Source organism: Tamandua tetradactyla, chromosome 20, assembly GCF_023851605.1.
Source record: "Tamandua tetradactyla isolate mTamTet1 chromosome 20, mTamTet1.pri, whole genome shotgun sequence".
In the NCBI taxonomy this organism is placed as follows: Eukaryota; Metazoa; Chordata; class Mammalia; order Pilosa; family Myrmecophagidae; genus Tamandua; species Tamandua tetradactyla.
This window is the reverse complement of record NC_135346.1, coordinates 55,461,235-55,484,612: the sequence shown is the minus strand read 5'-3', so window position 1 is coordinate 55,484,612 and position 23,378 is coordinate 55,461,235. Positions and strand designations below refer to the sequence as shown.

General features: G+C 36.7%; 1 protein-coding gene across 4 annotated transcripts; it reads right to left on the bottom strand.

Annotated features, from left to right (window-relative positions):
• Window positions 1-127: 127 nt before the first annotated feature.
• On the bottom strand, window positions 128-13,426 carry C20H5orf47 (chromosome 20 C5orf47 homolog). 4 transcript variants are annotated; one of them, XM_077137680.1, is made up of 5 exons: window positions 13,102-13,426; window positions 7,546-7,634; window positions 5,987-6,086; window positions 4,497-4,535; window positions 128-364 (listed from the first exon to the last, which is right to left on the bottom strand). In XM_077137680.1, the coding sequence occupies exons 1-4, from the start codon at window positions 13,409-13,411 to the stop codon at window positions 4,516-4,518; spliced, it is 519 nt and encodes a 172-aa protein (XP_076993795.1). In that variant the 5' UTR covers window positions 13,412-13,426; the 3' UTR covers window positions 128-364; window positions 4,497-4,515. The 4 variants fall into 4 exon arrangements, with proteins under 4 accessions (XP_076993795.1, XP_076993797.1, XP_076993794.1 ...); XM_077137681.1 differs by lacking the exon at window positions 128-364 and adding an exon at window positions 2,602-2,702; XM_077137682.1 differs by lacking the exon at window positions 5,987-6,086.
• Window positions 13,427-23,378: the final 9,952 nt, after the last annotated feature.

The following is a 23,378-nucleotide window of genomic DNA, read 5'->3' as shown; positions in this document are numbered from 1 at the left end:
AGGAAGAATAAAGCAGCAGTGTCAGACACACTGAGAAAAGGGAAAAGTTGGAAAATTTTAATATATGCAATTGTATTAAGATCTAATTTAATTTTATGTATAAAAATTTCAGAGTATGGAATAAGCATTAATTCTGAAAACTGTTTTTGTATGGAGGTTGTAACAACATTTAACTAAAGTTTTAATTAACTTACAGAGAAATGCCATTATATTTATAAAGAAACAGTTTTTTTTTTCAAATAGTAAAGCCCAATTCCAACAAAACACACAAAAATTAACAAAAAAAATTATGATTCAATTTAAATCTCCATCTTTAAATTCTTCACAATCTTCTTTGGTAAACAGATCCAAAAATAGGTTAATCCTAAATAAATATGACAAAATTGAATCTTGTTAATATAAAATGTCACAATCAGTAGTCACTGAAATATTTTAACATTTCTAAGACTACAAAACAGCAATCAGCCACTCCCTATTTTTACTGTTTTTAATGACTTCTACATTTTCTACTTGATCACAAAAAGCTTTTGATGGACTCAACGTGTAACTCAAAGTTTTCTTCGCCATTCCAAGTCCTGCCAATACCCTTGGTTACTTCCACAGCCCCCTTTATAGGAACTGTGTCACAGAAACACTATATCACAGGCCTTTATCTCCAGCCACTTTTGGTCACTCATAGGCAAGGCCACTGGTTGGACACTGTCATTATTTGGAACTTCTCCTTTGCTTCTACGAGCTGGAACTCTTGAAATGTCCCTAGCTGACATAGTTCTATACTCCTACTTTTTGTACCCCCACACTTCTACTGAATAAGGTCTTTGCCCTCCTTTGAACTACCAATCCCTCAATTTACTGTGAGCTTCATTTGCTTTCCCCTGCCCTCAGCCTCCAAACCATCTCTCTCGTGACTGATAAATTTGAAAATTCTTAATTCTAGACATTCCCCAACATTCTGTTCTCAGCCGTCCCCTCTTTCCTCTTTCCCACCTTACCTTGAGGTTTTCATTCACATCTACTGCTTGAACTAAATATAACCTTTATGCAGTACAGATATCACACTAGCTCTAACAATACTTCCAATTGCTTATTTGGAATATTCACTTGGGTACCTCACTATCACTTAAAATTCAACATGCTGAAAGGAAATTCAGTACCTCAACAAAACCAGTTCCAACTTCCTCATTTCTTATTTCCTCATTTGCAAAACTCAACATCATCTCTCTCATTCCCCACATCTAAATCATTTGTCTCCTTCCCCTCTATTTCTTCTGCCAACCTAGTTCAAGTACATTCCACTTTTCATCTGCACTGCTATCACAATCTCCAGCTTTTCTTTGCCTCCTGTCTTGTCACCATTTCAAACCATCCCACAAATAGACATCAGATTCTTTCTAAAATGCAGATCTGATCTGCATTTAAAATGTTTTAAAATTTTCAATATTGATGAGGAACAAGATATCTGTATAGCCTACAATTATCTTTCCACAAAATGCTTATTATTACAAAATGAAAAGGTGTAATTATATATAGAGGATAAATGGACAACTTAATCAAGAGATCAAAATTAACAATACAAATAAGAGTCCAATAAAGACCAAGTGACTCCAGATGTGAAACTCTGAGAAGGACAAAACATTATCCATAAAATGTTCCAGTCAAAAAGCAAACGAATAAAATGAATCAAATCATGAGAAAATAAGTAAGTCTGGAGGGACAGTAGGAAAAGTAACTGACCATTAGTCTTCAAAAATGTCAATATCATGAAAGAAAAAGAAAGGCTGAAGAATGGACACAGAGTGAAGGAGACTAAAAAGACATGACAACTAAATGTAATATATGATCCTGGAATGGATCTTGCACCAGAAAAAAAAATCCTGTTAAAGATATTATTGGGACAATTGAAAACAATTGGAATAAGGATTGTAGATTATATAAAAGCCTTATATCTATGTTAAATTTCCTGAATTTGATAACAGTAGTGTGGTTATATAATAGATATCCTTGTTCTTAGGACATAGACACTAAAGTATTAAGGGTAATACCTTATACATACATATATATACAAACAGATAAAGAAAGAGAATGAACCTGATAAAGAAAATCTGACAAGATGTTAAAAATTGGTGAATCTGAGAAAGGGGTGTACAGGAGTTCTTTGTAATGTTCTTACAACTTTTCTGTACATTTGAAAAAATTAAAATAAAAATGAAAAAAATGTCCCATGTTCCATCATGGTTACTGAACTGAGTACAAATCCTCAGTCTAGCATACAAGTAAGATTCTTTGAAAAATACTTTACTTTTCTTCACTATGACTACTTTAACAACTTAATGCTCTAGTCAAATTGCATATTCCCAGAACTATGAAACTTTACTACCAGGGAAACCCCAGATACTGCGTCAAATATTAGGGACACCTAAATCAATAGGCCAAGCCCTTGATTTTGAGGCTTGCTCTTGTGAAGCTTACGTATGTAGTGGAAAAACTTAGCCTACCTATGGGTGTGCCTAGGAGTCACCTACGGAGAACCTCTTTTGCTGTTCAGATTTGGCCTCACTCTCTCTAAACTCAACTTGATAAGTGAAATCATTGACCTCCCCACCTGGGACATGACATCCAGGGGTGAAAGTCTCCCTGGCAGCGTGGGAGATGTCTCCAAGAGATGAGTCTGGCCTTGGCACCATGGTATCAACAATGCCATCCTAACCAAAAGGGGAAAATAAGTGTAACAAATAAGATATCAGTGGCTGAGAGAGTTCAAATAGATTCGAGAGGCTACTCTGGAGGTCACTCTTGTACAACCTTCAGTTAGACATTGCTATCTGTCATAACTTGCCAAACCCCAACCAAAACCATTCCTGCCAATCCTAAAGAATACCTAGGGCATTATATAAGATTCCACAAAGGTTCCATGCATTAGGGTAATTTTCTAGAAACCTATAACCTCCAGGTAGGTCCCTGGACTAGATAAGTCCTGTAACCTAGAGGGCCCAGCCTCTCCAGAACATCAACTAGTTCCATCTCCCTAGTCCTTATTATTGACAGCCCTTCCAACATGAAAAAGTTAGAATGGGCATAGCCCAAATACCCCTAAACAGTGGGAGAAAGATCAAAGGTGATGATGGAGTTATACAGAGAATGTAGGTTTAACAAATGAGTATGATTGCTGAATCATTATCTTGATATTTCTTTTAGTCTCCAGCATCTTAGAGCAGCTAGAAGTAAAAATCTAAAATTGTGAAATTGTAACCCATACCAGACACTGAAATCTGTTCTACAACTAATTGTTGTGCTATACGTTGAAATTTATTGTTTTTGTATGTATCTTTTTCACAAAAAATAAAAAAAGAGTAATGATAAAAATATATATATTCCTTCTAGCTGCCAATATTCTGGAGCAGCTAGAAGAAAAAAATCTGAGATGATGGTATGGTAGCTCATGACGAACTCTGGGATCAGTCCTGTAACTATTTGTTGAATAGTATTTTGAAAACCATTGCTTTTTTCTTTCTTTGCTTTGTATATGTGTCATATTATACAATAAAAAAAGTTTTAAAAAAATTGCATATTGCCTAAAACATCTTGACTCCATGGATTCACCCATGTTCGTGTCTAAAATAGACTCCCTCCCCCTCACCTTCCCACTTGTTTAAGTCTAATTTCTCTTTATCAAGTCCCATCTCACCTCTTCTGTTACACTTTTTAAACCCCACCAACCTAGGCATAATCGCTCCCAAGTGATTAGGAAATCAGGGCACAATTAAAAAGAAAGTGGAAAAATGATATGCTCACTTTAAAACATGTGGCATTTAAGTAATTGTAAAAGAGACTAAAGAAAATAAGAGGTACATGACCAGAAATCAGAGATAGAATACAGATTTAAGGGCCATACACACAAAAGAGTAACTGAAGCTCTAAAAATGAGTGAGTTATCTCAGAGTGAATAGGTATAAAGGGAGTAGAACCAAAAATTACTCTTAGGTAGCATTTATTATTAGGTTGTAGCAAAAGGAACAAGTAAAAAGTACACAGAAAATATGGTTAGAGAAGCAAAAAGAGAGCCATGTAGTAGCCTGCAGGACATTAAAAGAGAGAATAAATATGAAGGAGGAAAAGTAAAATAATATTATTTAATATTAATATTTATATTATATAAATTTTCATATTTATGATAGCATGTTTGAAGATAAAGAGAGCTAAGCAGAGAGATGAGCAAAACAAAAAACAAGCAACAACAACAACCGAGGTCCCATGTAGAGAAGTCTCAATAGCATGAAGATTGGACCCAAATGCAGTTTTCATTGCAACTAATATTTATTGAGTATGTACCATGTCCCAAACACTGGGTTTAGGGAAGGAAAGAGACAGCAAGAAATTACCAGTGATTTTTTTTTTAACTAGTGATTTATGGATTAATAAAGGCTGGAGAAGGTAGAATATAAAAAAGGGAAGGGGGAAAATCTATACTTATGATTGTTAAATAAATGTATTCTTACCAGAAGAAGAACAGAATGTTCATCTTGTGCCATTTGAGTCTAGGAACAACAAAAAAGTTAAGTAGGCCTCTACCACAGGTTTTCTCAATAATAAACACATATTAAGGAATAAAAGTTATAATACTTATTTAAAACATAAAAATCACTAGCTTTTAAAAAACACTTTTGTAATATGGTTTAAAACTGTCATGCAACTCAATGAATAATGCTTTTGTTCATAAGATGCTATTTCTGGAAAACACAACAATAATTTTAAGTTGTTAGGTAATCTTGACAAGATTAGTTTACATTTAATGGTGGCCTTTTGCTGAGGCACAGATGAAGCTGACAAGTTCAAGGCCAAGAGTGATGACAACTAGCACTCAGAACAATGTCCAAGTTCTCTGCACATTGTTCTGCCTAATCAAACATCCTTTTCACTTAAGAAAACCGACCGCTTTTCTTCTTCCTACTCTCTCTTCCTACCACATTCCCTTTTTAAAAATGAAACTTACCCTACACTCACAAATAAAATTGGGCAAGAAACGTGAAATAGAATATCCCTAATGTGAGCACTGGTTTATATGCCATTATTGCCAACAAGTTACGCTGCTACAGAGGCAACATCACGTGAACAGCAATGAGTTTCCGGCATCACATTGCTTATACAATGGCATTTCATTTTAATTATTATTTTATGAAAATATTTTTCACCACGTTAGTATACTGCAGATTTACAGATTGCCAAATGTACTAAGACCCACAGAAGCATTCATCATGGCAGCACGTGCATAGAACAGGCATGTGAAGGAAAGAAAATAACCTCCCTTGATTTATCAATTCGTGTAATGTTGTCAGCTACATAAATGTTACCTAACCTAATTGTTTGAGAACCCGTAACTTCCTATTATTTTAACATAGATACTAGACTACATCTAATTTTTCTCTGGCCACAGGATAAAGTCAACATTGATGCAGCTTTAGGACATAGTTTAATTCATGAGTTGTTTTTCATGAATGAAATGAAGACATCAAGGCCATAACTCAAGGGCTGATTAGGTTAAATGCCTTAAATCAGACTGCAGCATACATGTAAAGGAAGTGACTATCTGCAGTGACACAGAATTTATAATTTTATATAGTAAAAAAAATGGATGTTTTGCTATTAAAAAGTTGGTATTAAAATTCACATTTCACAGACAAGTATGTTCCTTTACTCAATGCATTCTAGTAAACAAGTACCTTCTACACTCCTCCAGTTACACCTGTGGGCACTCTACATTCACTACTTTAAAATGCTTTGTACTTTAAATTATGGTAATATAATGTGGTAGTCTTGTGTCTTCTGTTCATAAGATGCTATTTCTAGAAAACACAGCATATTATTTTGTGCTGTGTTGGCACATAGAATGTGGCAATTAGAAAAACTACTGGTCTAATGTGATCCAAGAGTAACTCAACTATTACAGATGCCGGTCTTCTTTAATACAGTAAAAATTTTCTTAACTTACTTTCATTAGATAATCGTTGACGATTAAGTCTGAGTCTGTATTTTTCATTTTCTTCAAGCATTCTAGAAATGACTTTGTATACTCTATTCCATACTAAGTCCTTAAAAAGAGAAGCCCAGTTAAGGAGCACTGAACCAGGGAAGTAGGAGGCAATTGGGAATGATTCAACTATGTTGCATGTCAATTGATATAATCATTATAAAGCAATATTAGCACTCAGAGAACTAAAACTTAAATTTAATTGTTTTCCCACAATCACTGAATTCTCCAATCTCTTTTCCCAATTTTCCTAGCAGTTCCTCCCTGTAGTATTTACATTAACCATCCACATTGAAATTTTCTTTGTAAGGCAATGCCTATACAATCCTACCTAAATGGTTCTAACACCCTCAGTTTTGTTTTAAAATGCAATTAAAAATTTGGAATTTATATTCCAATGTCTAAACCACCAGGCAATGATTTGATTTTGAATGAATTTTATTCTAGTAAGAATTAAACATTTATCCTAGGACACACCAAAACAAAATTACTGGAAAGCACTGGTATACTAGAATAGACAAAATGAAGACTATCGGACCAAACAGATCTAGATTTAATTTCTGATCTCGTCACTTACCAATTGTTTGACATTGAGCAAGTTTTTAAATTTCTTCTAGGAATAAATTTAAATGCTGGGTTTATAAGAATTAATGAAAAATATATTTAAGGCTCTTAGCCCAGTGACTAGCATACAGTTTTTAAATAAATATTGGCTATTGCTTTTTTTTTCCTTACTCAAGAAGAATTGGTTTTTGGAAGAAATATTTCTTAGTTCCATGGGAAGATTAGCTACTCACTCAAAATACATTTGTTGTAAGGGCAAGTTACCTTGAATGCTATTTTACACTATAGTATAAATACGAAATACATGGATTATAAATCAAACAAACTCAAAGCTCAGAAACAATACAATTTAATGTGTCATTATCAACTAACCATTTCTTAAACTGAAGTTTAACAAATATATAATAATAAAAAATATATATAATAAATATTTGTAAAGCCAATGATCTTAAATATTTGTAAAACATTCTTTACTGTGACATTTGGACCAACAAGCAATAAAATAGTTCAGCAGTAAAGATATCAGCCTTATCAGCTTTCCTTCTAAAAACTGAATATTTATTCCTTGTCTTTGAAAAGAGCAATATGATATCAATATGTATACATTATTCTTTTCTGTGAAATCCATGACTTCCTTCTTGTACTACATTATCTATCAAAATTTGTCAAATTCTATGTAACACATACCATGCTTTGAAAAATCTTCCAGTAGGTTACATTTTGATTAAAATGTGTGAAGGTATACTTCAAACACTGGAAAAATTATTCTTCATGGTTAATAAATATTTTCAAACCAAGTTCCATTTTTGCTAAATTACTTCTATTTTCTCATTTCAATATATTATTCAAAAGATGGAACTATTTTTCAATGTCTTGGGTATCTTTTTTGTACATTTATATTTAGAGAGGATGACCTAAAATTCAAATACTGATCATTCTTCTTTATAATACTGTACCTTTTTCTTTTTCTTCTTCATTATTTCAGAAGCTTCATTCCAAGGTAAGGGAAAATCAAATTTTTCAGTTACCTTCTTCTGTGTTGAACCTAATTTTTAAAAAAAGAGAGTCAGAAGGTGAAATCTCAAGATCAGCACAAACTTTGAAGGCTCCATGAGAGTAGAGAGCACTGTAAATGGCTCTTGAGCTCTTTTAGGGGGTTTTCACACTTGTTGGTATATTTCTGATCACTAGAAGACACCAACTTTCTAATTCGCTAGCCATATGCTGGAAACAACCAAGAAAACTATAGATGAACAACCTTGGGAGTACCTAAAATAGTCATCTAGTTCAATCACCCTTCTTTTCTGATTTGCACAGTGAATCCCCAAAACATGGTTCTTCTTATCAACAACAGAGTAAACACACACCAAAAGCCACCTCTCGCCTCAGTTTATCTCTCCTATCTCCATTATCACTCCAACTCCAGGCATCCATTACGCTTCCAACTACACAAAACACTTTGTGGTTCCTCAGATGTCTTGTTCTTAACTCCTCCCAGTGTTTACGCGCACTGCTCTGACCAGAACAGATGTGTGCATGCCTATGCGCGCACACACACACACACACACACACATGCACAGCACGCCTGCCAGGCAAATTTCTACTTACCCCTCAAGAGTTATATGTCACTCTTCTCTACAGCCTTTCCTCAAACATGTGCAGCCCCACACACAGCGCTAGTTCCAGTAGCGCCTTGTTCATAGCACTTCAGACATTTTCATATCATGTGTTCATGTGTTTCCTCCACTAGGCTATGACCTCCTGGAGGGCAATAGCCATGTGTTTCTTATTCATAGGTACTAATAAAAATTTGCCAGAGTGATTAGGCTTCCTCACTCTATTCACTGAACCATGCTGCCTTCCCAAATGTTTAACAGGTAGAAAAAAATCTAAGGGCTTGTATATACAAAGACAAAAGCAAAAAACAATGAACATATGTCCCTGAAAAGCCTTTTTGTTTATTTTCCTTTTGTATGGAATACTGCCCGTACCTTCACCCTTCCCCATCTCACTCCTGCCCTGTACCAGCCTATACTTGGCTTTCTTCTACTTATTCAATATTTACCTTTGGGGGGGCCTATTTATTCTCGCAAAACCCCCTTAGGCTCACAGTTACCATAGGCTTTCTCCTGTTTATTTGATGAATATGTTTTATTCTGCACTAGATATCTAGTATCTGATGTCATAGATACTGGATACTCATATAATAGGTACCCATTTGTTGAATAAAACATTACTAAAAGAAATCAAAGAAGAGCTAAACAGGTGAAAAGACAGTCCATGTCCATGGATAGGAAGGCTAAATGTCATTAAGATGTCAATTCTACCCAAATGATCTAAAGATTCAACACAATACCAATAAAAATTCCAACAACATACTTTGCAGACTTGGAAAAGTTATGTCAAATTTATTTGGCAGGGAAAGGGGCCTTGAATAGCTAAAAACATCCAAAAAGTAAGAATGAAGTGGGAAGACTTATACCTCTTGACTTGAAAGCTTACTATAAAGCTACAGTGGTCAAAATAGCATGGTAAAAGGCACAAAGATAGACCTATTGATCAATGGAATCAAACTGAATGTTCAGAAATAGACTCTCAAATCTATGGTCAACTGCTTTTTGACAAGGCCCCAAATTCCACTGAACTGGGACAGAACAGTCTTTTCAATAAATGGGGGTGGGGGGACTGGATATCCATATCTAAAGGAATAAAAGAGAACCTTTACCTTATACCCAATAACAAAAATTAACTTTGAAGTGGTTCAAAGCCCTAAATAGAAAAACCAGTACCATAAAACTCATAGAAGAAAATATAGGGAAACATCTTCAAGACCTAGTGATAGGAGGTAGCTTCTTAGACCTTATATTCAAAGCACAAGCAATGAAAAAAACAGGTAAATGGGAATGCCTCAAGATTGAACACTTCTGTGCTTCAAAAGACGTCAGAGGGTAAAAGGATAGCTCATTCAATGGGAGGAAATATTTGGTAACCATCTATCTGATAAGCATTTGATATCTAGTATACATAAAGATCCTACAACTCAACAATAAAGGGACAAACAACCCAATCACAAAATGGGCAAAAGCTATGAATAGATACTTCTCCAAAGAGGAATTACAAATGGTAAAAAGCACATGAAAAGATGTTCATCTTCAATAACTATTAGGGAAATGCAAATCAAATTCATGATGAGATGACATCTCACACCTATAAGAATGGGCACTATTAAACAAATAGGAAACTAAAATGTTGGACAGGAAGTGGAGAAATAGGAACTATTGTCACTATAGGAACTAGTGTCACTAGTCACTATTGGTAAGAGAGTGTAAAATGATACAGCTGCTGTGGACGACAGTTTGGCGGTTCCGCAGAAAACTAAACCGAGCTGCCCTATGACCCCGCAAATCTAAAAGCAGGGTCGTGAACAGATATTTGCATACTGATGTTCATAGCAGCATTATTCACAATTGTCAAAAGATGGGAATAATCCAAGTGTCCATCAACAGATGAGCAGATAAACACAATGTAGTATATACATAAGATGGAATATTATGCAGCAGTAAGAAGAAATGAGATCCTGAAACATGCAACACAGATGAACACTGAGGATAAAATGCTGACTGAAATAAGTCAGACATAAAAAGGCATATATTATATGAGTTCACTAGTACGAACTAATTAGAATATGTAAACTCAGAGTCTTAAAACATAGAATATAGGGTACCTAAAGACAGAAGCTAGAGAAAGGGGAGCGGTTACCTAGTATGTACAGAATTAGTAACAAGTTGAACTTAAATGTTTTGGAATGGATAGACGTGAGGATAGCTCATTATTGGAATTATAAGTAATAGTGTTATATTGTAGATGAACTTGCTTGAAAGGGGTTGTTTGAAGTTATGTATGTCACCTATTAATACTAAAAATATAAACAAGTTCTTGTACAAGCTACTATAAATATACAACACTTGTACAAAGAGTTAAATAATAGAGTGGTATATGGGAAAAATTATCTATTGCATGCTACAGACTATAGTTAATAGTAATATCTTAATATTCTTTCATCAATAGCAACAGGTGTACCACACCAATAATAGGGGTCAATAATGGGGGCATAGGGATATGGGGTATTTAGGGTTTTCTTTTTGTCTATCTGATATTTTTCTTTTTGGAGCCAAAAGGAAAAGAAAACCTCCCAGGAAATGTACAGGGTAATGGATGGTGGCGATGGTAGCACAGCAGTGTGAATGTAATTAACAGCACTGAAATATATATGTGAACGTGGTTAAAAGGGGAAATGTTAGGTTGTATATATGGTAATAGAATAACAACTTTAAAAAAAAATCCAAGAAATTACACTACACAAACAATGAACCGTAAGTTAAACCGTAGTCTTTAGGCAATAGCACAATTATTAAAAATGTGCTTTCATCAACTAACAAAAGTACCACACCAATGCAAGATGTTAATAATAGGAGGGTATATGGGACATGGGACTCTTGTATTTATTTTATGCATGATTTAAAAGGCAGGCAAGACCGCCCCTGCAAAAAAAATGAAGAAAACAGACAAAGACTTTCTGAGGTGATGGAAATATTCTATATCTTAATTGTAGCAGTGCTTACTAGGGTGTATAAATTTGTCAAATCTCACTAAATGCCTGTAAATTAATCTCAATAATGTTGCTTTTTAAAAAATCAATAGGTTTATATTCACAAACCATAAACATTTATGGGACATAACAGCTAAAAAGAAAACCCTATTTACAATAGCAAAGAAGATTAGGAATAAACATAACAAGAAATATGCAAAATCTATATTAGGACCACTTTAAATTTAAAACTTTCCCAAAGGATACAAAAGTAGATTGAACAAATGGAAAGACATCTTCTATTCTTAGATGGGAAGACTCAACACTTTAAAGAAGTCAGTTTGACTTAATTTATAAATACAGTGAATCCAGCAAGCTATTTTATGTCATATAAATAATAAAGTTTGAGAACTAAAATGATTTGCATAATTTCAAAGTATCTCCCCCAAGATATGTATTAACCTACAAAGAGAAAAATAGTAACGTTACAAGGTAGAAACCCAGCAGAACCAATTCAACCAAGTTTTTAAGGGTCACTTCTCAGTAATAAGACATATCAATATCATGAACATACGATGCACTGAGGACATATTTCTGTCGCATTTTTGCCAAAAAAAAATCATAACCACTCCAATCATGAGAAAACCTCAAACAAATTTAAGTACATTCTACAAACAAATTGATCAGTATTTTTCAAAAGTTTCAAGGTCATGAAAGACAAGGAAAGACAGAAACTTTACAGACTGAAGTCAGACAAAGGAGGAATAAGTAAGTACAATGTGGGATCCTGGATAGGATACAGAAACAGAAAAATGACAGTAATGGGAAAACTGGTGAAATGCAAGTAAGATTTATAGCTTCATTAATAGCACTATATACCAATGTTAATCGACTGCTTTTAATCATTGTAGGACAGTTACATAAGAGATTAAAGGACGCAAAGTGAGCGATGTATGGAAAGACTATCACTTTGGCAACTTTTCTATACGTATAAAATTAGTTCACAATTAATTTTTTAAAAATAATCTCGTCATTTCCTCAGGATAATGGGAGTTTGGTAGGCAGAGATGAAAAGGTACCAAAGCCTTCAAGACCTGGTTTCCCAGCAAGCGCCCCATCTGAAGTTTGTGACTTCCCTACACGCTGTTCCCTATACTCGGAATCTCCTTCCCCTGCAAAACCCTTGCTGTTTTCGTCGAAGGCTCAACCCCAAAGTCTCTCTCAGATTGGGTGGTCGTATCAGCATCCTCCTCACTCCCAAACCCCACTTCTGGTCAACGTTCTTGCAGTTTGTACAAACCCCTCCTCTTGGAGGAGTCTGCTATCCAGTCTCCACCCTACTCGTTCGCATTGTGATCCACCACCGGCTCCCAGCCATTAGCCCACGATCCCGAGAGACGTCGGGATCTGGTTCATCCTCTCCTCCACGCCGAGTCCCCCGTCATTTTGGAGGGACTTAGACGGCTCCATCCAATACCCTCTCCTCTCGGTTCTCCGGCTTCTCCCTATAACCTTCTCTTTCCACGGCAGCTACCTTGCCCCGGGCACGCCCCTCGCACTGACGGGATGGCTGCGCCCCGAGGGCCGGGCGAAGAGAAAGCTGAAGGACGGACTTGATGAGCCGCCAGCTGACAGGGCGGCCACCAGCCGGCCACCTGACAGGAGGACGGCGCGGATGACGGGTGGGCTGTGGGTGCAAATGCGGGGGGCTGCCTCCGGAGCAACACCGCCGACAGGGAAGCAGTCGGAGCGGCTGAGTGGCTGACAGGGAAGCGGGGACGCCGAGCAAGATGGCTGATTCAGCCCGCCCCGCCCCGGGGCCGGACTGGCCGACGGCGAGGCCGACTGACAGGAAGGCTGGCGGGAACCCCCCGCCCGAGAGCCGGCCTCTGCTCCCTCCGCCCCGCGCCCCTCGCCGCGCCACCTGCACGCGCCGCCGGCCCGGGGCCGCTCTGCGCCCTCGACGCCCTCCGCTGCCGGGAGGCGGCGGCGGCGGTGGCCGAGGGGGTCCAGGCGCCCGAGCTGGAGGGCAGCTCCCCGCCGCCCGGCTGCCCCTCCGCTGCTTCCCGCGCCGCCTCCTCGATGCGGCCGGCCCCGAGCCCAGGGCACCAAGGACCCCGAGCCCGGCGGCCGCCCAACTGCAAAACGCTGCCGCATCGATGCGAGCCGAAGCGGGTCACGTAGACGAAGCGCGCCAGGTCCTGCTCCCGCTCCCGCTCCCGGCTCTCCGCCATGGCCCTTCCGGCCCCGCAACGGCCGCCCGCGTGCGCGCGCTGCGCTCCCGGCCGGGTCGGGCGGAGGGCGGGGGCGGGGCTTGGGGGGCCGTGCGCGCTCGACTTCGTGCCGGACTATTGCAGAAAAGTGGGGTGAGAGTTCGGAGGCAGGCTCGCTCGTGGGAAAGCAGACTCTTCCAGGGAAGTGAAAGGGAGGCCATAGCTGGGGTGAGTAGGCTGGGGGTCGGGGGATTCCAGCTGAGAGCCAGCCCTGGGCTTGCCCACCCTGGACTGTCGACCAGTGGCAGAACATAGGAGAATCTTTGAATGCCAGAGGTTCCGGTTCGGACCTTCCGCTGGCAGATGCTGGTGGTGGGTCGAGGGCCTCGAGAGACGCGTCTAAGAGAGAGAATGCACCAAGGCCAGGCCTGGTTCAGTACTGACCAGCTGGGTTATTTCAGCAAACCGCTTTCCCTCTGAGCCTCAGTTTCCTCAGTACATATCCTCTTTTATGTTTAAATGTCTTGCCCATTTTTTCAGCGGAGTGCTCATCTTTTTTCGTTCATCACCAAGTCTTTTTGTTTTCTTTATGTGAGTCATTTGTTAGTTGTATGCATTATAAATATATTCTCTCATTTGTGGTTCACCTTTTCACTCCCACGATGGCTTCTTGATAAATGAAAGTTTTTCATTTTAACGTAGTCCGTGTTTTCTATCTAGTTCTATAGAATCACACTTTTAGAGTTTGGTTCATCTTTACCTACTCCAAAGATTTTCCTCTGTTGTCTTCTGGAGGCTGTGCTGGTTTATCTTCACATTTAATGTTCAATCCACCAGCAATTGATTTTATGAAAATTTATGATGTAGGGGATCAAGATTAATAGTTTTTTCCACCTGGATATACAGTCTGCGTTGTCTAGAACCTCCAACACAATGTTAAGTACAAATGATGATAGTGGATATCCTGGTCATGCTTCTGATTTCAAAGGGAAGTTTCAGTATTTCACCATTAAATATAATGTGTCCTGTAGGTTTGCTTTTTGTCATATCTTTTATCACATTAAGGAAGTCCCCTCTCATCCTTTGCTAAGAGTTTTAACAATAAATTGATGTTAAATTTTATCCAGTGTTTTTCCTCTGTTAAGAGAATTATGAAATTTTTATCCTGTATTTTGTAAATATGGTGAATTACATGGTTTGATTTCTAGTATGAAACCAGCCCTGTATTCTGAAATAAATCCTACTTCCTTATGACATATTATCAATCTATATATTTGATATATCTCTGCATTTGATTGATAAATATAAAAATTGTTTACATCTACATTCATGAGATAGAATGGCCTATAATTTCTTCCTTAGGTATTTGGTAGAATTCACTGATGAAGACATCCAGGCCTAGAGTTTTATGTGTGTGTGCATGTGCACATACATTTGTGTGTCTGTGTGTGTGTGTGCGTGCGTGCGCGCGCGCAAGAAGCTCCTTAGTAGTTGTAGGACTATGTGTATTTTCTATTTCTTTTTGGGTCAGTTTTAGTAATTTTGTGTTTTTCTAGGAATTTTTCCATTCCTTCTGTATTTTAAAATTCAGTTGGGGGCTGGCCATGGTGGCTCAGCAGGCAGAGTTCTTACCTGCTATGCTGGAGACCCAGGTTCAATTCCTGGTGCCTTCCCATGCAAAAGAAAAAAGAAAGAAAGAAAGAAAAAGAAATGGGGATGGCGCAAAAGTGGCACAGTGGCAGAATTCTTGTCTGCCATGCGAGAGACCCAGGTTCAATTCCCCATGCCTGCCCATGCAGAAAAAAAAAGAAAGAAAAAAAATTCAAAGGTAAAAATAATTTTATCATCTTGACATGTGTAGGAGACGTCGTGGTATCCCCTTTTTTATTCCTAGTATTGATCATTTATACATTCTCCTTTTTTTCTGATTCATTCTTGACAAGATGTTATCATATTTATTAATCTTTTCAAGGAGCTAACTTTTGGGTTTGTTGAATCACTCTTGGTTTCTAATTCCTTTTATTATGTCTTGAGATGAATACTTAAATAATGGATTTTAAGCCTTACTTCTTTCCTAAAATAGATGTGTAAAGCTATACATTTTCCTCTGAGCATAACTTCAGTTGCAATTCATGAATTTTATATGCCATATTTTCATTATCATATAGTTCAAAATATTTTCTGATTTTAATTACAGTTTTTATGAATATATAAATTATGTATATTTTGTAGTTGTTGGATCCAGTGTTTTACATATGCCAATGAGATCGAATTTGTAAAGATCTTGTCTAAATTTTCTGTATTGATTTTTTTAGTCTGTTGGTGCCATCAGTTAAATGATGTAGGTTTGTTCTGTTGGTTTCTGAGAGGGATGTGCTTAAAATCTCTATTGCTGTGAATTTATTTCTCCTTTTAATTTTGTCAATTTTTGCTTCATATGTTTTACATGTTGTATTAGATGCCTAGATATTTAGAATTATTATATCTTCCAGTACTTTGACGCTTTTATCTTTAGGATGTATGTCTCTGTATCTCTGATGATCTTATAACATGTTTTGATAAGCATTTCATGGCATACCTTTTTCTTTTTTTTTACTTTCAACTTGTCTGTGTCCTTATGTTTATGATAACTGTTGTAGGTAGCATATAATGCAAAAACACTTTATTTGAAATAATTTCAAATTTACAGGAAACTTGTAATAATAATAATGAAAATAATAAATACAGAGAATGACAATGTACTTCCTGCCAGATACCTACAATTTTTAACATTTTGCCACATTTGCTATGTATGTGTGTTGATAAGTATTTCTGTCTATCTTCAAAACATTTAAGAGAATATTGCTTACATAATGCTCCATTAAAACAGTATTTCCATGCATGTGGGGTAGCTGATGGCTGGTTAGCTGAAGGCTGGGGGTAAGTGGCCGTACTGAGTCAGTTCAACTGACACAGAGCACACAGCACACGACTCAGGAGACAACCCTCAGGGGAGAGTTGAAGGCATCTGCTTTATTGAGGAAGTGCACAGGCTTATATAGGATGGGAGCATGCAGGGACATGGGTCAGGCTGGGATTGGTCACTGTTGTTGCTAGGGCGGAGGGCAGATTTCTTGGATTGGTCACTATTGTTGCTAGGGCGGAGGGCAGATTTCTGGGATTGGTCACCGTTGTTGCTAGGGCAGAGGGCAGATTTCTGGGATTGGTCACCGTTGTTGTTAGGGCGGAGGGCAGATTTCAGGTCAGCCATTTTGTGTTACCTTGCATCAGCCATGGCAGCCATGTTAGGGATATTTTATGGCTTCTCCAACACATGCATGCTTCCTAAGAACAAGGATATTCACCTATAGAACCATAATAAATACATTTATCAAGTTAAAGAAATTTAACTTGATATAAAGAATGCAGTCTGTAGTCTAAATTTTTCACTTGTCCCGATAATGTCCTTTGGGGCATTTTCTCCTCCATTATTAGATCCAGTGTGAGATCATGTCTTGCATTTGCTCATCGTTGTTTTTTCTTTATTGTAGTAACATATATCTAAGATATATTTTCCCATTTAAGCCACTTTTAAATTCACAATTTGGTGATATTAACCACATTCACAGTATTGTGCAACTATCACCACCATCCATTATCAAAATTTTATATCATTCCAAACAGGAACTGTACCCAATAATCATTAAATCCCCATTCCCTCCCTACTTCCACCACTGGTAACCTATGAACTCTTTTGGTCTCTGTGAATTTGCATATTCTATTTATTTCATATAAGTGAAATCAACAATATCTATCTTTTTGTATCTGCCTTATTTCTCTCAACATGATGAGTTCAAGATTCATCCATTTGTAGCATATATCAGAACATCATTCCTTTTTATAGCTGATAATATTCCTTTATAAATATATATATACCCCATTTTTGTTATCTGTTCACCTGCTAGTGAACATTTCGGTTGCTTCCACCTTCTGGATATTGTGAATAATGCTGCTATGAACATAGATACACAAATATTTGTTCAAGTTCCTGCTTTCAGTTCCTTGGGGTATATACCCAGAAGTGGGAATTCCAAGTCAAACAGTAGTTCTATGTTTAACTTAATTGAGGAACCACCAAACTATTTTCCACAGCAGATGCACCCAATGTACAAGAGTTTCTATTTCTCCGCATCCTTGCCAACATTTGTTGTTTTCTGTTTTTATTTTAATAATAGCCATCATGTTGGTGTGAGGTGGCATCTCATTAGGTGTTGATTTGCATTTCTTAAGTGGCTATTCATGTTGGCATCTTTTCATGTTCTTATTAGCTATTTGTTTTTCTTTTTTGAAGAAATGTCTTTTCAAGCTCTTTGCCCATTTTTAAATTAGTTTATTTGGTTTTTGTTGTTGAGTTGTGGCTGTATAAGCAGTTAGATATTTTGAATATTATGTCTTTATCAGATTTATGGTTTCCAAATATTTTCTCCTAGTCTATACGTTGTCCTTTTACTTTCTTGGTAATATCCTTTGATAAACAAAAGTTTTAAATTTTGATGAGGTCTTTTTTTCTTTTATTGATCTTGATTTTGGTTTCAAGTTTAAGAAGCCATTGCCTAATACAGTGTCCTGAAGATATTTCCCTATGCTTTCATCTCATAGTTCTATAATATTGGCTCTTATATTTAGACTATTGATCCATTGCAAGTTAATTTTTATATATGGTGTGAGTTAGAGGTTCACTTTCATTCTTTTGCATGTGGGTATCCAGTTTTCCTAGCACCATTTGTTGAAGAGATTTTCTTCTCCATTGAGTGTATTTGGTGCACTTGTCAAATATCAGTTGGCAGTAGATGTATGGATTTGTTTCTGAACACTCAAGTCCATTTCATTGTTCTATGTCTGCCCTGTATGTGTGTCCTTGTGTCTGCTTTGCTTACTGTAGTTATGTAATAAGTTTTTAAATCATGAGTTATGAGTCCTCCAAATTTGTTCTTCTTTTTCAGGATATTTTTGGATATTCAGGGCTCCTAACCCTTCCATATGATTTTCGATTATTGGCTCTTCCATTTATGCAGAGTAGGATGTTGGAATTTTGATTGGGATTGCATTGAATCTGTGAACTATGAACACTTTGGATAGTATTCACATCTTAATGATATTAAGTTTTCCAATCCATGAACATAGTACATCTTTCCCTTTATTTGGGTCTTTTTAAATTTCTTCTAGCAGCGATTATAGTTTTCTATGCATAACTTATTCCTATTTGATTCTTTCAGTTCCTATTGTAAATAGAATTGTTTTATTAGTTCTTTTTTGTATTGTTCATTGCTGTTAATGAGAAATGCCACTGATATTTTGCATGTCACTCTTATACCCCACCAATTTGTGACTTTGTCTATTAGCTGTGGTAGCTTTGTTGTGGATTTTTTCAGGATTTTCTCTATATAGGATCATGTCATATGTCGATACAGATGGTTTTACTTCTTCCTTTCCAGTGTTGAATTGTGGTGGTGAAAGTAGACATCCTTGTGTTGATACTGATCTTAGGAGGAAAACTTTCCATCTTTCACCATTGAGTGTGATTTACCTGTGAGTTTTTCATATATGCTTTTTATCATATTGAGGAAGTTCCCTTCCAGTTCTAGTTTTTTGAATGTTTTTATCAAGAAAGGGTGCTAGATTTTCTCAAATGCCTTTTCTGCATCACTTGAGATGATCATTTTTTTCCCCTTCATATTGTTAATTATATTGATTGACTTTCTCATGTTAAACGTTCTTGCATTACTGGGGTAAATCCCACTTGGTCATAATGTACAATCCTATTTTGTGTGCTGGTGGAGTCAATATGCTATTTTTTTGAGGATGTTTGTGTCGATATTCATAAGAGATACTGGGCTGTAATTTTCTTTTTTTGTGATATTGTAATCTATTATATTATGGTGATGCGGTCTTCATAGAATTTTTAAAGAAGTGTTTTGCCTCTTAAGTTTTGAGGGAGAGTTTGAGAAAGATTGATGTGAATTCTTCTTGAATGTTTGGTAAAATTCACCAGTGAAGCCTTCAGGCCCTGGACTTTACTGTCAGGATGTTTTGTTTTTAACTTTTTTAATTGTATAGTATAACATATATACAAAGCAAAGAAATTAAAAAGGCAATCATTTTCAAAGCACTTTTCAACAAGTGGTTAAGGGACAGATCCCAGAGTCTGTCATGGGCTACCATACAATCCTCTCATATTTTTCCTTCTAGCTGCTAGAGAATATAGGAGGCTAGAGGGCTTAAATATTTTTTTATCATCATAATTGACTTTTTTTTCCTTCTTTTTTGTGAAAAATAACATATATACAAAAACGCTATAAATTTCCAAGTACAGCACCACAATTAGTTGTATGACATTTCAGAGTTTGATATGGGTTATAATTTCACAATTTTAGATTTTTGCTTCTAGTTTCTCTAAATTACTGGAGACTAAAAGAGGTATCAGATTAATGATTCTGCAATCATATTCATTTGTTAAATCCTATCTTCTATGTATAACTCCTCCATCACCTGTTCTTTCCATACCTCTCTTTAGTGGTGTTTGGGCTATGGCAATTCTGAATTTTTGATATTGGAAGGGTCTGTCACTAATATGGGGTAGGAAGATGGAGCTATCTGATGTTCTGGAGAGGCTGGGCTAGGTTTCAGGAGTTTTCTGGACCAGTTACCCATCTGGAGGTTGTAGATTTCTGGAAAGTTACTCTAGTGTATGGAACCCTTGTGGCATCTTTTATATTGCCCTAGGTGTTCTTTAGGATTGGCTGGAATGGTTCTGTTTGGGGGTTGGCAGGTTATGTAAGGTAGCAAGGTCTACCTGAAGCTTAAGAGCAACCTCCAGAGTAGCCTCTTGACTCTATTTAACTCTCTCTGCCACTGTGTCAGGATGTTTTTTTTTTTTACTGATTTAATCTCTTTATTTATTGGTCTGCTGAGACATTCTGTTTCATCTGTGTCAATTTAGGTAATTTTTGTATTTCTAGGTATTTCTCCATTTCATTTCAGTTCTGTAATTTGTTGGCTTACAGTGCTCATACTATTCTCCTATCAACTTTTTGATACCTGTGAGTTTAGTAGAAATGTCCCCTAATTCATTTCTGGTTTTTATTCCTTGCATCCTCTGTCTTTTTTGCTTAATCAGTCTACCTAAAAGTTTATTCATTTTATTGATCTTTTCAAAAACCTTTTTCAATCCCCTGTTTCATTTATCTCTGACGAATCTTTACTGTTTACCTTCTGCTCACTTTGGGCTCTTCTTTTTCTAGTTTCTCCAAGTATAAGGTTAGGTTACTGATTTGAGAACTTTCTTTTGTTAACATAAGCATTTACAGTTATGAATTTCCCTCTGAGCATTGCCTTTGCTGCATCCCATAAATTTTGGAACATTGTGTTTTTAATTTCTCTCAAGATATTTCCTGATTTTCTTTGTGATTTTTTTTTTCCCTTGGCCCATCGATGTTTAAGAGTGTGTTGTTTAGTTTCCTTCGTTTTTGTGAAATTCTGTTTTTCCCTTTGTTATTGATTTCTAGTTTTATTTCTGTATCATTGGAGAAAACACTTTGATGATTTCATTATTTTTTAATTTATTGAGACTTGTTTTGTCACCTAACATATGGTCTATCCTGGAAAATGATCCATGTACACTTGAGAAGAATGTATATTCTGTGGTGGCTGATATATTGTATATATGTCTGTTAGGTCTGGTTGGTTTATAGTATCATTCAAGTCCTCTATTTCTTTATTATCTTCTGTCTAAGTGCTATACCCATTATTGAAAGTGATGTATTAAATCTGTCCTGCTATTCATCTAGAATCATCTATTTCTCCCTTCAGATCTGTCATATATTTTGGCTCCTATTGTTAGATGCATATATGTTTATAATTGTTATATCTTCTTGATGAATTGACCCTTTAGTCAATGTATACTGTCCTTTTTCCTCTGTAAAATTTTAAATTAAATTCTATTTTATCTGATTCTGTGATAGCTATCCCTGCTCTCTTTTGATTCCTATTTGCATGGGATATTTTTTTCCATCCTTTCAATTTCAACCTACCTGTGTTTTTTAATTTAAGGTGAGTCTCTTGTAAAAGTATAAGGTTAGGTCATGCTTTTTTTTATCCATTAAGGCAATCTCTGCCTCTTGAGTGGAGAATTTAACCCAATTACATTTAAAATAACTACTGATAATGCAAGACTTTCTTCTGTCATTTTGCTATTTGGTCTTTGTAAGTCATATACCTTCCCTTCCATGAATTCTTCCATTACTGTCTATTTACATATTTATTTGATTTCTTCTGTTGTACCATTTTGAATCCCTTCTCTTTTTCTTTATTGTATTTTTTTCAGATATTTTCTTTGTGGTATCGTGGGGTTTAAAATTAACATCCTAAATCTGTAGCAATCACTCTTAATTTAATACCAACTTAATTTCAGCAGCATACAGAATCTATATCCCTGTACCCCTCTATCCCCTACCCCTTGTAGTGCCTGTTACAGGTTATATCTTTATAGATTGAGTTTCCACAGCCATAGATATATCATTACTTTTTATGTGTTTTCTTTTTTTCTTTTTTTTACATGGGCAGGCACTGGAAATCGTACCCAGGTCCTCTGGCATCGCAGGCAAGCATTCATGCCTGCTTAGCCACCGTGGCCCGCCCTGTGTTTTCTTTTTTGATCCTGTAGGAAGTAAAAAGTAGAGTTACAAACCAGTAATGCAATAATACTGGGATTTATATTTACCTATATGGTTACTTTCCCGAAGATCTTTATTTCTTCGTACGGCTTCAGTGTACTATCTAGTGTCCTTTTAATCTGAAGAACTCCCTTTAGCATTTTTTGTAGGGGCTGTCAGTGGGGATGAACTCCCTCAACTTTTGTTTATCTTGGAATGTCTTAATCTCTTCCTTGTTTTTGAAGGACAGTTTTACCAGGTATTGGATTCTTGGCTGTTTCTTTATTTCAGCAATTTAAATGTCATACCATTGCTTTCTTACCTTTGTGGTTTCTGATGAGAAATTAACACCTAATCTTATTGAGGCGCTTTTGTGTGTAACACATAGCTTCTCTCTTACATCTTTCAGTTCTCTGTCTTTGCCTTTGTCATTCAACAATGTATTAGTTAGGGTGCTCTAGAGAAACAGAATCCACAGGAAATATTCATAAATACAAAATTTATAAAAGTGTCCCACAGTTAGTGGGAATGTAGAGTCCAAAATCTTTAGGGCAGGTGGTGAATTTGACGATTCCAATGGAGGGTCTGGATGAACTCCACAGGAAAGGCTCACCTGCTGAAGCAGGAAGAGAACCTTTCTCTTCTGAATCCTCCTTAAGAGGCTTCCAGGGATTAGATTAAGCTTTACTCATTAACAAAGACACTCCCCTTGGCTGATTACAAATGGAATCAGCTGTGAATGTAGCTGACGTGATCATGATTTAATTCTATGAAATGTCCTCATAGCAAAAGACAGGCCAGCACTTGCCCAACCTGACATACAGGTACCACCACCTGGCCAAGTTGATACATGAACCTGACCATGAAAGTCCACCCCTTGTCAACTTGGCAGCTAGACTCATCACCTTAAACCATACCTAACTTCTAAATAGAAAACAATAAAAGACACATTTTTTTCTCACCTAACAATACTCAACTGTCCTGCATATAACTGGAAATACATTAAATCTCCCCAGAATAGAGTGCAAGTCCTTGGGTAATATTCATTCTTAAACTTGATATCTTGTAGCTTAAATAATATAACATGAACAAAACAGCATTACAGTCCTCGTTTCTTTAACTGATCACGTGGTCATTGTTCATATTTATCACTACCTTCTTCCACTACCCATTCCATGTTCCCTTTACCCTCAGCAAGCACTTCAGCTGGTGGGGTGACCCAAACCTTCATTTCTGAAGTTTCAGAGCCATTGGTAGCTCTGTCTGGATTGGGTTGTTGCAGTTTTCCATTGATTTTA